General features: G+C 39.4%; 1 protein-coding gene across 11 annotated transcripts in view; it reads left to right on the top strand.

Annotated features, from left to right (window-relative positions):
* Positions 1-13,918, top strand: part of DOCK10 (dedicator of cytokinesis 10) — a 142,803-nt gene that overhangs the window by 68,732 nt on the left and 60,153 nt on the right. For all 11 annotated transcript variants that reach the window (XM_040073825.2, XM_058421871.1, XM_058421868.1 and 8 more), the window contains 7 exons: positions 48-130; positions 3,851-3,923; positions 4,238-4,372; positions 4,639-4,773; positions 9,171-9,354; positions 11,050-11,135; positions 13,254-13,337. In XM_040073825.2, the coding sequence (XP_039929759.1) occupies positions 48-130; positions 3,851-3,923; positions 4,238-4,372; positions 4,639-4,773; positions 9,171-9,354; positions 11,050-11,135; positions 13,254-13,337 (780 nt within the window). The remainder of the gene's footprint in view (positions 1-47; positions 131-3,850; positions 3,924-4,237; positions 4,373-4,638; positions 4,774-9,170; positions 9,355-11,049; positions 11,136-13,253; positions 13,338-13,918) is intronic.

Raw genomic sequence — 13,918 nt, 5'->3', positions numbered from 1 at the left:
ATTTAAATCCGTGTAGTAATTCTGTTGTTTGTGTTTCTTCTGTATAGGCTTGTAAATACTACAGTTCCCACTGGCATGTTGTGAACTACAAATATGAATCCTATTCAGAAGACTTTCGACACTTACCACAGTAAGAAATCACATAAGTTCCCTTTTTTATTATTTTTTTCCCTTTGGTCTTGTGTTATTTGCTAAGCTTTGTCCATATTTGCGCTTTCCTTTGTCTTCTACGCTGTGCTTGTTTTACCGTATTTGTAGTGCCTTGCATTTTTAAAAAGGGGAAGCAAAGGTCCTTCAGAAAAGTTCAAGACTCTGCAGAATTCATTGGTATCAACAAACTCCATTAGTGCTGATTCAAATCCTCACAAGCTTATTTGCGTTTTCAAAGCACAGTTGATACAGGAGAGGTGGCTTTTCGTTTTCCTTAATAATGCATAAATGTCGCTCACCTTTCACTGGGATTCATTCCTCTTTTAGTTACCCTGTGGAGCAGAGAGTAGGATTTCAGTGCTCTATAGCTGCATTGTACAGGAGAACTGGGTGCACTGATTGTACGAGGCTGCAGAGGTTGGGTCAGGGGCATCTCTCCTGTACTTGGAGGCACATGAACATGAAAATCACTGTAAAAGTTCTCTGAGTGGAAAGAAATTAAGAAACTGGTGCGCATTCCTACATGTGTGAATTTCTACCCATACTCTTGTTTCTGGAAGGTTTGTGTCCTGCCCCTGAGAAAGGTTTTAGAGAGTAACCAAAAATCACCAAGTGCCAGAATGAGCTGTGTTACTGCCTCCTTTTCTGGAGTTTGTGTCACTAAAATTACAATTTTACAACAAAATTACTGGATGAAAAAGGTTTTTACCTGCACATAAGACAGAAATGAATGAGTGCCCCAAAATTAGGTTGGATGGAAACTAGAACTAACTTCATTGCTTCAGGAACTGATAAAATTCATGAAATGAGTCTTATGGCCAAGTTAGATGCTGTGTTCAGAGGGTTTTGCACTGCAAACATTCCTTTAGACCTGCATTTGCTCTTGTAGGTTGGTATTTTTATGAACAGTGTGCATGGTAGTACAAAAAGCCATAAGGGCAGTTTTGCTAATCAGAGATTATAAACACCCCCTTTCTTAAGTACCCAGCCTGCTGATTGGTTTAGAAAATTAATACATTTAGGGCTCAAGAAAAATGGTTGTAGCACAGATGTTTTCCATTTAACCTTAGATGTCTTCACTCTTATGAAATATGCATTAGACAGATGTGGGTGCATTACTATGCACAAAAGTAGGTTTTAGCTGATTACATACATCCTCTTCTGCAAAGGATATTTTAGTGTGGTGCTTAATGAGATTTGCTTTCATGGGTTCATGCTCCATGGGTACCAGGGTGTCTTGCATCTTACTTTTCCCCTCTCCTAATGCATACATTGTACTGAGGATTATACTGGCACGAGTTCTTGTGTCTTGTATCTCATAGGGGAGGTTTGAGTGCCACACTTGTTGGTATTTCAGACACAGAGTTATAGCAGGAATTGTCTGCATTTTGTTTGCTGGAAACTGCCATGGCTTTTGAGCTTAACATACCTTTAACAAATCTGGTTTGAGATCCACCTCATTTTTCATTATTGTTTCCAGCCTCTTCAACCTTTTTTTGCACATGCATGTTACAAAGTTTGGTATTTTAGACTGAATCTTCTCAAGAAAAATAAAGAGGCTTGATATGTCCTGGTCATCTCACTGTTTATAGCTCTGGATACCTACTTTTTACCAGTTTCTATTTGATTTGAAGAGACCTGCTGTCATCCTTCCAGAAACCTGAACATACTCTTTTATCAATCCCTTTATAGGAAGTCACTGTGTTGGGGAACACTGGAGGAGTGTTAAGTGTTTGGCTTTACATCATGGGAAAGGAATATCATTTACAATACCAGATCTAACTGTGGCTAAAGTAATTCCATTCACTGAGGGTGTGCTGAACTTCCCTGTGGGCTTTTCCACATAGAAACAAGCATTTTGGGACTCAGCAGCTTTCAGCAGTGTTGAAGGACTTCATACTTGGCTGTGCTCGAGGCCATGCTGTGCTGGGTCACACAGTCATACAAACACCTCAAATAATGGCTGTGTGGTGTAGCAGATTTTTGCCAGTGTTACTCTTTCTGAATGCTGGCCCCTTCTGATTGGAAAGCAGTTGCTGAGTGATGCTGAGCACTGGGGCAGGCAGTGAGTTCTCAGCACATCCACTGCAGTACTGCTGCGCACCAGGGCAGAGCTCATCACCACGTGCATGACAAGATCAAAGTATTTACCTATTGCTTTGGTTCTTCTCTGAGTGTATTGCTCCTTGGAGGTTTTTCTCAGTTCTTTCTAACCCTTTAAATTCCTCTCTGTGAGCTCTCACTACCTCTTTTACACCGTGTTTGGTGCTTTGTGCCGGTGCGTCCTTGCTTCTCGAGCGAGTGGACGGGTGGGGAAAGATTAGGGGCTGCTTAGTGTGTGCTGTGCTCTCTGGGAACAGAATGAGTCATTAGCAAAATTTGTGCTGCTGTTTGTAGGAAACCTGGAACACTTGGTAGATATTTCAGGTCTGGTGCCTCTTTTTTGTAAAAGGTGGGATTTGGCCTCAGATTTTTGGTTTGGAGTCTTTTCAGGTGAGAATGTTTGTAAGGAGTTTTAACAGCTGCCCTTGGTTGCATTGGACAACCTGCAATGGTTTTCCATCACACATATTCTGACTATTAAAGCTTTACAGATGTCAAAAATGCTGGTAGATTGTAAATGTTCCTTTTATTGAAAACATTGTTCAGTTGTTTGCAGTACTGGAACAAACCAGAGAGGGAATGAAACACATATGTTCTCTGTGCACTTGTGGTGCATGAGCACATCAGGGGAACACTGATTTTGAAATGGGGAAAACAAAGAGGAGATAGATATTGCTCATTGCTCTGATCTTCCTTATCTGTAATTCATGTGTGGTAAATGAATAAAAAATGAAATGGGTGAAAGTTATCTTTTTTATTATTGTTATGGAAAAGTCAGTCTTCCTAATAGATAATAGCTTTTAGCGTGAAAACTTTTTTAGGTTTTCATATCTTGACTAAAGGTTTTCAAGATGGGATTTGTAATCTTTAGGAATATAAAAACTGTACTGGAATTTCTCAGAGCACTGAAAAATCTAATTTTTTCCATTTAAAGGTACCCTTGAATTTTTATTGTGTGTATTTGGCTGTTACCTGCTGTTTAATTCTGCAGCATGAGAAGTACTAAGTACAGTTATTTATGTGTTTAAAATTAGGCAAATGCATAAGTGCTTTGCTTTTTCATACTCACTTGTGGGTTTGAGTATACAGTATAAGGAACGTAAATGGCATCACATCAAAAAGACATCTGTGTATTTTGAAAAATTGCTTGAAGGCTGTGCTCATCATACTGAATAGAAAAAAAAAATCTTGAAATCATGAAGTGATGTAGAAGCTTTAAGATTAAAGTTCTAATGTTCTTGGTTTAAGAAATCTGTTGCAGAGCTCAGTCTCCTTCCTTCGACAGCCTTGAGTGGGATATCTCTTTGGAAATTGCTTAGGGTTTGTTGTCCGTTGTGGTGGAAGAGCAGCAAAGACACCAAGAATTGGTATTTTATCATTTGTATAGAACTGTTACAGCTTCAGAGTCTTGGGGGGAGGAAAAACATACATGTGGCTTAGGACTAAAGTATTTTTAAAAGTATAGTGATTTTAAAGGAGACAATAGGATCAAAGCAAAAGGTGTCCTGATATTGTCATGGGGGCTCAGTGTGGCTACCTCTCTGAAATAACAGGTACATGTTTTGTTTTTAATAAATAAATACATTTTCCCTCCCAGAAGTGAATGTAGACCAGAGAAACTGCCATCACATTCCTTTGAAATCGATCATGAAGATGTGGATAAGGATGAAGTATGTATTCTGGTCTTGGTGTGGGTTGGTTTTTTCCTATTGGGGAAGTTATTTATTGCTTTAATATCAAGTAAGGAATGATAATGGAGGTTCATTATCTCCTATAAAATATTTCATATTTTAAATAGCTCTGAAATTAGTGGAACAGCTTTGTCTCATGTCATCCCATGTATGGGAGGGCTATTAATAATGTCTTATTTTAAAGGGAATGAAAGGGTGATTATTTGTTATCAAGCAGATATTCACAGTTAACAGTTTTTGTCTTGGAATTCAGAAAACAAGTCTGTGTGATTTTAACCTTGTCTTCCATATAGGACACAACATCCCACTCATCTTCTAAAGGTGGTGGTGGTGGAGGAGGAGGAGGATTAGCAGCAGGAGTTTACAAGTCTGGATGGCTTTATAAAGGGAATTTCAACAGTACTGTAAACAATAGCATTACTGTTCGGGTAAGGAAAAAAATATTCTTTATTCCATTTGGATTTATTTTCCTCACAGAGGCACACTTTTTGCAATCATCATTAGCTGTTTATATCTCAGCTTTGATTACATTGCTTTAAATAATAATAAAGTGATATTTCATTTGTCTGCAAAATAATGCAGACAAAATAATGCACTCAGGAGTTATCTGTTATTTAAACCCTGTGAATAAACTATCAGAGAAAATAAGTTGCAGTACAACAATTTTCATGCTTCTTCTTTCCCACCACTTCAGTCATTCAAAAAGCGCTACTTCCAGCTGACACAGTTGTCGGATAACTCGTATATTATGAATTTTTATAAAGATGAAAAAATATCAAAGGAGCCAAAGGGATGTATTTTTTTGGATTCTTGTACGGGAGTCGTACAGGTAAGTTCCAATTGAATTTCATTGCAATGTTTTAGGTGTAGGATACATTTAAAAAGGCAAGCGGAAGAACACGTTCATTAACAGAATAATGGTCTCATTAGCCGTTTCAGGAAACGAAAGCACCAATGGTTTTGCTCTTTAATTTGGTGCAGATGCTCAGACTGACAAATGATAAAAAAAACCCCACAGCTGAATTATGGTAGCAGACCATGCACACAATCTTTGTCCGTAGCAAACATGAGAAAAAAATATTGTGAAATGTTTGGGAGGCGTTGCACTGAATTTATTTTCTGAGATGTCAGATTTTACCTCATGCTTACTAAGACCATGCTTGCTTGTTGTGAGTTAAAGAGATTCAGGTTACAAAACATTGCCTGTTGGATGAGCGTGAAATTAATATTCTATCCTGAGCCTCCTTGAAGGTCATCATTTTGGAGATGTTAGAGAGTCCTAATGGCATCAGGTACGATAGAACCCTATTGTTTGTTTGCCAGAAATGTCTAAACCGACCTATTTTTCCGATTGTTACCCTTAAACTATGTTCTTAGCTTTTTTCTCCCATCTTGTTCTTCCTTTCCTCTAATTCTAATAATATATTTCTCTTTTTTCCTTTGTTCCATTCTGAACAAGATGTTTCCTTGAGTGGTATGTGATTATTGACTGATCTAGCCCAATGTGTCACTGAACAAGGAAATTCATTTTATTTAATCCATACTTTACTACTTAAACAGTAAAGACTGGTAACAGTGCTAGGCAGGCTGATTGGAGGGTTGCTTTGAAAGAAGCCTTTCAGGTAACACAAGGAAAGATCTCTGATAAACAGGAAGTTTTCTTGGTTGTGATGTCCCTCCTTTACCTCTAAACCCCTTTGGAGCAAGATAAACAACCAGTGGTTCACTCTGGAAACAAGTATTTGCTGCCAGTGCCCAGCTCTGTGGGCAATGGCCATTATCCCAGTGCCGTTCAGAAGGGGTGGCTCTTTTTCCAAGCAGGAGTAGAGGAGGATGGAGATAAGCATGCAGGACTGTGATGTTCACCAGTGTCAGTCCATTGGCTTGAGACACCCTCACAGGTAGCTCGGAAGTGCAGCAGAAGCCATGGAGGAGGTTCTTATGGAGAAATCCTGGTTAGAGATTGCTGCTTGCTCCTGCAAGGGGCTTCCTTGTCAGCTGGGTCTCAGCCAGAGCTCCAGCCCAGCCCTGTAGGGTGGTGTTATGTGCATATTTCATGCTACCCCAGAGGGTGCCCTTTCTGCTTTGTTGTTTCTCATGACACTCCAGGATAGCAGAAATGTCTTGACTGCAAAATTTCTGCCCTTTTTGACTAACTTCTGACAAAAAAACCCCTTTGAAATCCTCCTCCCCCTCAACCTTTCACAGCTGCTCTCTGAATCTATAGCGTTCCTCCAGATTGTCCCTCACTGGTTGAATGGTAGGTTCTCCTCTTGCCTGCCCCCAGGTACAAGTTTCTGTGGTAGTTTTTGATTGACATTTAGTATGGGATTCACAAATTTAAGCTGTCTTCTCTAGAAGAAGTTAGGATCATAGCCAAGGGTGTACTAGGGTGAATACCATCAGCTGTCAAAGCCTGTGATGGACTTGGAATGATAGGGCTGAAAATCAAAACCTGGGTTAGAGTTGACATAAACAGGGAGACCAGGGAATGTGGAAAAAGAGTTCGGTAAAACTGAATTTTTAGTGAAAAAATGTGATATGTATGTTGTGATTTAATGAGTTTTAATACCAGTATAAATTCTTTAAATCTCTATGAATGACTTTGAGCTCCTGTTCGATTGAGATAGGATATCAAAATTGTAGTAAATATCCCAGAGAAATCATCTCCAAATGAAGTACAACATGCTTCCAAAACAATTCTGTTAGTTTGGAAGAATGGCCCTGCAGGCATTAGACTCAGCCTGATGTTTCATTTATAGCTCGTCCATAGTCTCTTTTCTGAATCTTCTATTAATGCTTTCTGGAAGAAATTTTTGGACTTGAAATTAAGTGTTGAAGATTAGAAGTCACGGTCCAAGGAGCAAACTGAGAAATGGTGCCCTGTTTTTTTGGGTTTTTTTCCTGTTAACTGATCAGGAAGGTAAAATAGTTGGCCTTAGATTTGAAACCAAGACTTTGCTGTAGATCTCATCTGCTTGCCAGAAGTCTGAAGGGCAGATGGAAAAGTGGATATTGAAGTTTTCCTGCCCTGCCTGATGTTTTTAAGGTTCAGCATGCGAGATATATTACTGTATTAGATAATGTCTGATAGTCTTTCAGTACCTGATTTAAAGATCTTGGCCATGTCTGTAAGGGGAAGTACATAATATAGAAAATAAATGCATTCATCTTGTGTTTCAGTACCTGATTTAAAGATTTTGGCCATGTCATAAGGGGGAATATATGAAATAGAAAATAAATCCATTAATTTTAAATGCTTTTGTCTTATCTGAAGTAAAATTGAAGCATAACGTTCTTCTTTATAGCTTGTGTATAAACTGGTATACATAATCCACTTTGCAAATAATCTGGCTTTAAAAGTTTTAAATGACCACTACCTAAGATTCTTGGCATAGTTTTGTTTAACTTCTAGCTCTTGGTCAAGCCCTTATATACTTTTATATATATATATGTGACAGGTTTTTGTGAAGTTTTACCCCTTGTTTTACGTTAGTTTGAATGTATGATTGGAGGAAAGGAGAGATTTCAGGATCAGGATAAATACTTAACACCCAAGAACCAATTGTTACAAAACCCAAGCCTATCCTTACTCTGCATTTGATGAACTAAAATTTATAAACCTGAAAGAATATTCACCTCCATAAAGTACTTGAGAGGAAAAATATTTCCTATCAAGAGAATTTCCAGTAGCAGAACTAAAAAATAGCACAAATGTACACATGTACACACAGACAACCCCAAGTCAGCTTGAAAAGCCAAAATTTGTCTGACCCTGTGGACCCAAGTAGCTAGAGAAGAAGTAGTTCAGTCTTAAGTGATTCCTGATCTGGGTCATGACATGGAATACAAGAACTGGAGCAAGTGATTAGCAACAGATTGGGTAGGAATCTTCCAAATCATCTCTGCTGCTGGAAAAAAATGTTCATGGAACTTGCAGTGTCCTGGGTTCTCATCCTCCTCTGCTAATCAGTATCAGATTTTGCCTCTGTTCCTCTTAAATAAAAGCATCGCTATCATCTCACCATCTGGCTTAGAAACCTCTTAATAACTTGTTCATATAGAGCTGTGCAAAAAAATAACAGTATTCAGACCTACAGGAGACCACTGTGATGCCATTTGAGACTGTTAAGGAAGAAAAACTGGAGTGTAATGCTCAGTTATGGGGTGGATGATTTTTTTTAATTTTTTTTTTTTTTCACTTGTCAGCATAACTCCAAGGTTAAATCTGTCAACAAAGCGATGGCAGTCTTCTGGAATATTGAAATCAAAGTCAGCTTTAAAAGTGAAACAATAGGGGATAGAATGAATTACTATTCTCTGAGATATAAGCAAAGAGGAGAGAAAATTGCTGCAACTGCTTCCTTAAGACTAAGATATGTCACTAATTGGGTAAATGAAGAGAAATGAAGCACATTATGCTAGATGCCATCACTTTGTTTAATTTTATTGAGCTGTTTCAGTAGCTTAGTACCTGGTAATTCTTATGACAGAAATTGATAGACATCATCTCCTGCAGGTAAAATCTGGTGACAGAGAACAGCTCTCAGAACTCAATCTCTTCCCAGTTTACTGGGCATTTGTTATTTTATGCTGAAAAAGGATAGCATTGCAATGACTGACCAGCACTATATCTCACCTTTGCCTTTCGTGAAAAATTGTTGAAATCCCCTAAGTTGTTTTTAAAATCCTTCTAAGACAAAATTAGATGTGGGAAGTACCCATTGTAATAGTTACTGTGCAGGAATTTGTCCTGTTGCAATCTTCTGGAAAGTCCTGTTCCCACTCTCCCTCAAATATTTATATGACTTAGCAATACTTTGATTTATCTTTTCGGGTGTCTGGTGTGCTGGTAAAGTGTCAGAGGCTTTTTTTTAAGAGCTACTCTCTCCAGACCACTGCAACCCGTGTAGCAGTGCTGCACTTTGTGACCAGAGGTCTTTTATTGTTCCACATGGGAGGCATTCCCTTCTGAACTATTGTCCATCTTAGATTTCTGTGGCTAAATATAGGACATATGTTTGGGCACCAAAGCTCTTAAATGCACAGATTGACAGAAATTTGTGGTAATATCACACTGTTTGAATTTTCTTTAAAGCCACAGAGGCTTGCTTAACTGTCATTTTTAAGGAGTGGCCATGTACAAGACCATCTTATGGATGCCTTTTTCAGTACCGTTTTGTATTAGTTCTAGTGCTTATTTTTATTTTCCTTTTGTTCCAACAGAATAACAGGCTTAGGAAACACGCCTTTGAGTTGAAAATGAATGACCTCACATACTTTGTGCTGGCAGCTGAAAATGAGCAGGATATGGATGACTGGATTTTTACGCTCAACAAAATCCTGCAAATAAATCCAGAGGGAACCATTCAGGAGAGGAAGAGTGCAGATCTAACTGATCTGAGACTTGGTAAGAGTGAAAAATCTCTTGTATTGCTGTGGGTTTTTTTTAAACAAGTGAAAGAAGTGGAACCTTTGTATCAGTATTTAATCATTTTAACTGCCTGAGTCTGTAATGGATTCTGTACTCATTGATTTCTGACAAAGCAGCACCAGTCCTGGCAATCCCTGCACGATGTCAGCTAACTCCCCTCAGATCATTTTCAAATGGCTGGAGGGGAGGTAAAAACTGTTCCCACAAAGTCAGCAGGAGCAATGTGGCTCCACTTTGCATATGCAGCTCTTTTTTAAATTTAGTCCTCTCTGTCAGTGATCTTGCTGGTACTTTGTGTTTTACTGTCCTGGAACTCTGAAGGTTTAAAAAAGTTTTGTGCTGGAGACTGGTTTGATCAGTTCTTTTTCCAACATTTTGCTTTCTTTAAAAATCTGGAGCTAATAATTAAAAAAAAAAAAAACAACACCAAAACAGCTGTGGTATATGGCTCTTTCTCTGAAAGCTTATTGACTTTTACTTCTTGCTTTTTTGAGCTTGCATATTATGTTCTCACTGTGGAAGAAAGAATTGGATGCTCTATGGATGCTCTATTGGATGCAGTTATACTGCAGTCTTCATGTGGCAGTAACTCATTCCTCCACATAATAAATCCACATACAGTTTGGATGAACTCCAGCTGAAATTCTGAGGCTGAAAACACTTGAAACCTTAATACAGATGTAAAATGCATATGCTCTGAGCTGAGTTAAAGCTTTGAATCCACATGCATCTGAATCTTAGGGATGTTCAGAGCTAATTGAACTCTTTAACCTGATGTTTATTGTGAGTTCTAATTTTGGAAGGACAGGTTACTCTTCATATGGACAAAGATATTTTTAGAACTTGGAGGCACAAGAGATTTGCACTTCAGAATCAGGGGAGTACTTTTGAAAATCCCACCCATAAGAGATATTAATGAAACAGGAAGAAATGTGTGCATACAAGGTCAAAAACACAGGCTAACAGAAAACAGAAGTCTCTATTGGTAAAAAAGCTGATAATAAGCAGCAGGAATGTGCTATAGAGCTAACTTGTCAAAGAACATGAGGCTTTCTTGGCAAAGAAGAGCCCCAAGTGACTGTGATGACTTCTTTCACAGGGGGCTGAATTTCCCTGTGAGAAGGGAGCACTCCCTGGTGAGCTGGGTGAAGCACAGGGCTTGTGTTCAGCGCTGTCCCCTGGATTCACGGGTTTGCAGCTCAAGGAGCCCAGCCTGCATCCCTCCCTTTCCCAAAGAGCAGGTCAGCTCCTGCCTCGCTGAGCGCTCCCTTTACTGGAAATCCAAAGTCTTTTGGTAGACATAAACCCTCGGTGTTACATCAGAAGGGACTGAGAGGAGGAGGTCTCTGTCATGGGTGTGAATATTTGTCATGGGTGAATGTGTTGGATGTTTCACTGAGCAGTCAGGCCTGCTGTTTGGAAGCTTAAATATAAACCAAGATACAGTGAGCAGCAGTGAGAGATGAGGTTGAGGAGGGCAGAGGTTTATATGAGCATCACTTCCATTTGGAGAGACGGTGAGTCTGAAGGGAATAAAAAGAAATAACATGGAAAAATGGTATTTTATATTTTAAACCCTGTAGTAATATTGAGAATAATAATATAAGGTAAAAATAAAGATAAAAAAATAATAATAAGAATAATTTTGTGGAGTTTTTTCTTCTCTTCAAGACCCTGCAGAAGTTTCAGTGAATTACGATTGCTCTCAAGAAGAGGCAGATTCTTCAGAGAACACCTTGCACCCAGACTTCGCAAAAGTAATGGATGCTACACTTTTATTTACACTTTTCTTTCTAGTGGAAAAAACATCCTAGGTGAAAAATGCCTGCCAATATATGATCATTAATATTCTGAAAGGTTGAAAAATATAGCACAGTCTATTACAGTGTTAAAGGCACGAGAAGTGACGGGAATAATCTTCTTTTTGAACAACTCATCCTTTTGTTTAATTTAGAAAATCTCCACCAGATGCAAAGAGAGTGGGTGCTCCACAGAGTACTGTGAAGTCAGTAAGGTTCTGGTCCCCTCAGTTATGTGTGAAATATTTGCCTGTCTGAACTGCATTTCAGTAGAATTTGGCCCTTGGAGAGCCAAGATTTCCTGTGTGACTGGCAAGGAAGTGAGCTCTGAACTGCTCATTGCCTTCTGTAACTTCATTGAAAGATACACGTGCTACCAGGGGAGGCATTTCGTCCTCTGGAGCTCATAAACCACTTCATGTGGATGAGATAATTGTATATGGTGCTAAGAAGCTTTTTAATGAAAAGCTAGATTGGAAATGCTTGACTGCTTTCTCCTAAATGAATCTGTTTGTAGCCTTCTGCCAGCATTCTGCTGTAGATGCTGTCTGTCTGCAGAGCCAAATGCTGTTCGAGGATGTTACACAGATTTGAACTGAAAGCTGTCTATGCAGTTGAGGACAGAATTTTACTGTAGGTCATATTCATATATGTGAAGTGGTCACCTAGTATGTGAAAAGCAAAAAAAAAAAAAAAAATCAAAGCAGCCAACAAAATAAAAACAAAACAGCCAACCAAATAAAATGCATCAGAGTTTTATGTATTAAGGGCAGCAGAAACGCTGGATCATCTTGTCTGTGGATAGATTCTTTCTAATGGTTTAGGTGATGCAGATATCTCAGAGGTATCTTGCAGATATCTCAAAGACTACTGGTGCCTGCAAGGATGTAAGAGATGGTCAGCCTGTTTTATGACGCTCTTTTTGCCCTTTTTATGGATAATTCCTGTTCCCCACCCTGTCTCTATTGGCCTGGTTGCAGCAGTGTTCTGTAACCTTTCCCTAGTCCATGGCAGACACACATCTTGATCCCTTCTCTATCTAAAGCAGTCTAGCAGAGCCACAGCAGGACCTGCTTCTGCAGGTCAGGCCATGGGCAGTGCATGTTAGGAGGAGAACGTGGAGCTCTTGGTCTTGCTGGGCTGCTGCTGCTTGTTACTTAATGTGTACTGGCAATATTGTGATGCTGTGGGAGACGTGAAACACTGAACGGGACCTGAACAAGAGAATATCCTGTGCTGTGTCGGCTAAGGGTTGTACTCAGTCCTAGGCAACCTGAAAAGATGGACACTTTTTTAATATTCCAGAGATTAAAAAATTCTTAAAGAGAAAATCAAAGTGCAAAGAAAGACTGAACAGTTGAAATATCCCAGGGGATCTTTAAGGGGAAGAGAATGTGTAGGGTTTACTTTACATATTGGATAAATGAGCTTAACTAGTGAGGAATAAGATTCTTACAGTTAGATATAAGGATAAACTTTTAGAAGGTAGGGTAGGAAAGCCCCAGGTGGCTTCAGAAGGTGAAGTTGGTTTCGTCAGAGAGCTCGCTATTAATTAAAGCATGTGTCTGTCGGGAAGGAAGTGGGCATGTCGGATCCTCCCTGGGGCAGGGGGTGGGTGGGAGAGGACTCCCAGCCTTCCCTTTGGGTGACACTGCAGTCTGTGTGCCTGCCCAGCCTGTGAGGCTGGGTGGCATCTGCTGCTCCCCTTTCTGCCCTCCCCTGCCACAGGTGTTTTCCTGCGGCGCTGGTTTGTTGGGGGTTTATTTCCCTCAGCTTGGGAATCTCTATAAACTGATTTTGCTGCAGAGATCTGACATCTTCCTCAATGGATAGCATATGTGAACATACAAAAACTTGATTTACTTAGTTGATCTATTTTGGGATTCCTTAGAAGTATGTCATGGCCTGAAAACCCCTGCTTCCGAAGCAAAGAGTGTTTGGAGGTGCTTGGGGATAACTGCTGCAGAAGTGGGAAATGTTGTTATGAGTGAAACATTGATCACTCATTTAGAAGTCTAACAACTCTATGGATTTCTGTTCTTGTGCAGAAAGCTAATTTATTTTCTGTCACCACAGTACATCACAGAAACAGAAGAAACAGTGAAAGCCTCTCGAAATACAGAGCGACTAAACCTGTTCTCTTTGGATCCTGATATAGCAGTAAGCGATATTTAATTTATTCTTTAATTCTCAGAAGTTTTAAAGTGCAGGTGACATGAGCTAACTGGGGTAGCTGAGCCAGCAGAGTGGGTATACCCAAGGCTTCAGCAGTGACGAGGGAGGGGAGCGGTCTGCAGCCCACAGAGAGTTCTGTGCAGACCTCGACTGCAGAACGGCTGAGGATGGCAGTGACCTCTGGAGGTCATCCAGCCAAGCTAAGCTCTGAATTAGTTTAAAACTAGCATTAAAGCAAAGTTTAACGTTTAATGTCAGGATTCAAAGAAAGTTATTTCTTGCGCTGAATGCGATTTAAATGGAAATTTTATTTTAGTTAAAAAGAAGGCTTAAGTAACATTTGGGATCAGTGTATATTTACACTTGAGCCCAGATGTCAGTCAAGTGTAAGACCTTTATTCAAAGTATTAAGCAAATTGAAGTAGTAATGTAGTATAGAAGCAATGGCAAAAGAGGGAAATGCCTGGAATCTCATTCTAAAGTGTGCTGTTAATAGTCTGAAAATGTGAGGGTTTTTAATATATATGAGGAAACTAAAAGCTAAAGCTTTAGAAACAGTAAGTAAA

Source organism: Hirundo rustica, chromosome 10 (assembly GCF_015227805.2).
Source record: "Hirundo rustica isolate bHirRus1 chromosome 10, bHirRus1.pri.v3, whole genome shotgun sequence".
NCBI classification, from domain to species: Eukaryota; Metazoa; Chordata; class Aves; order Passeriformes; family Hirundinidae; genus Hirundo; species Hirundo rustica.
The sequence above is the reverse complement of the archived record's forward strand: the minus strand, read 5'-3'. Positions and strand labels throughout refer to the sequence as shown.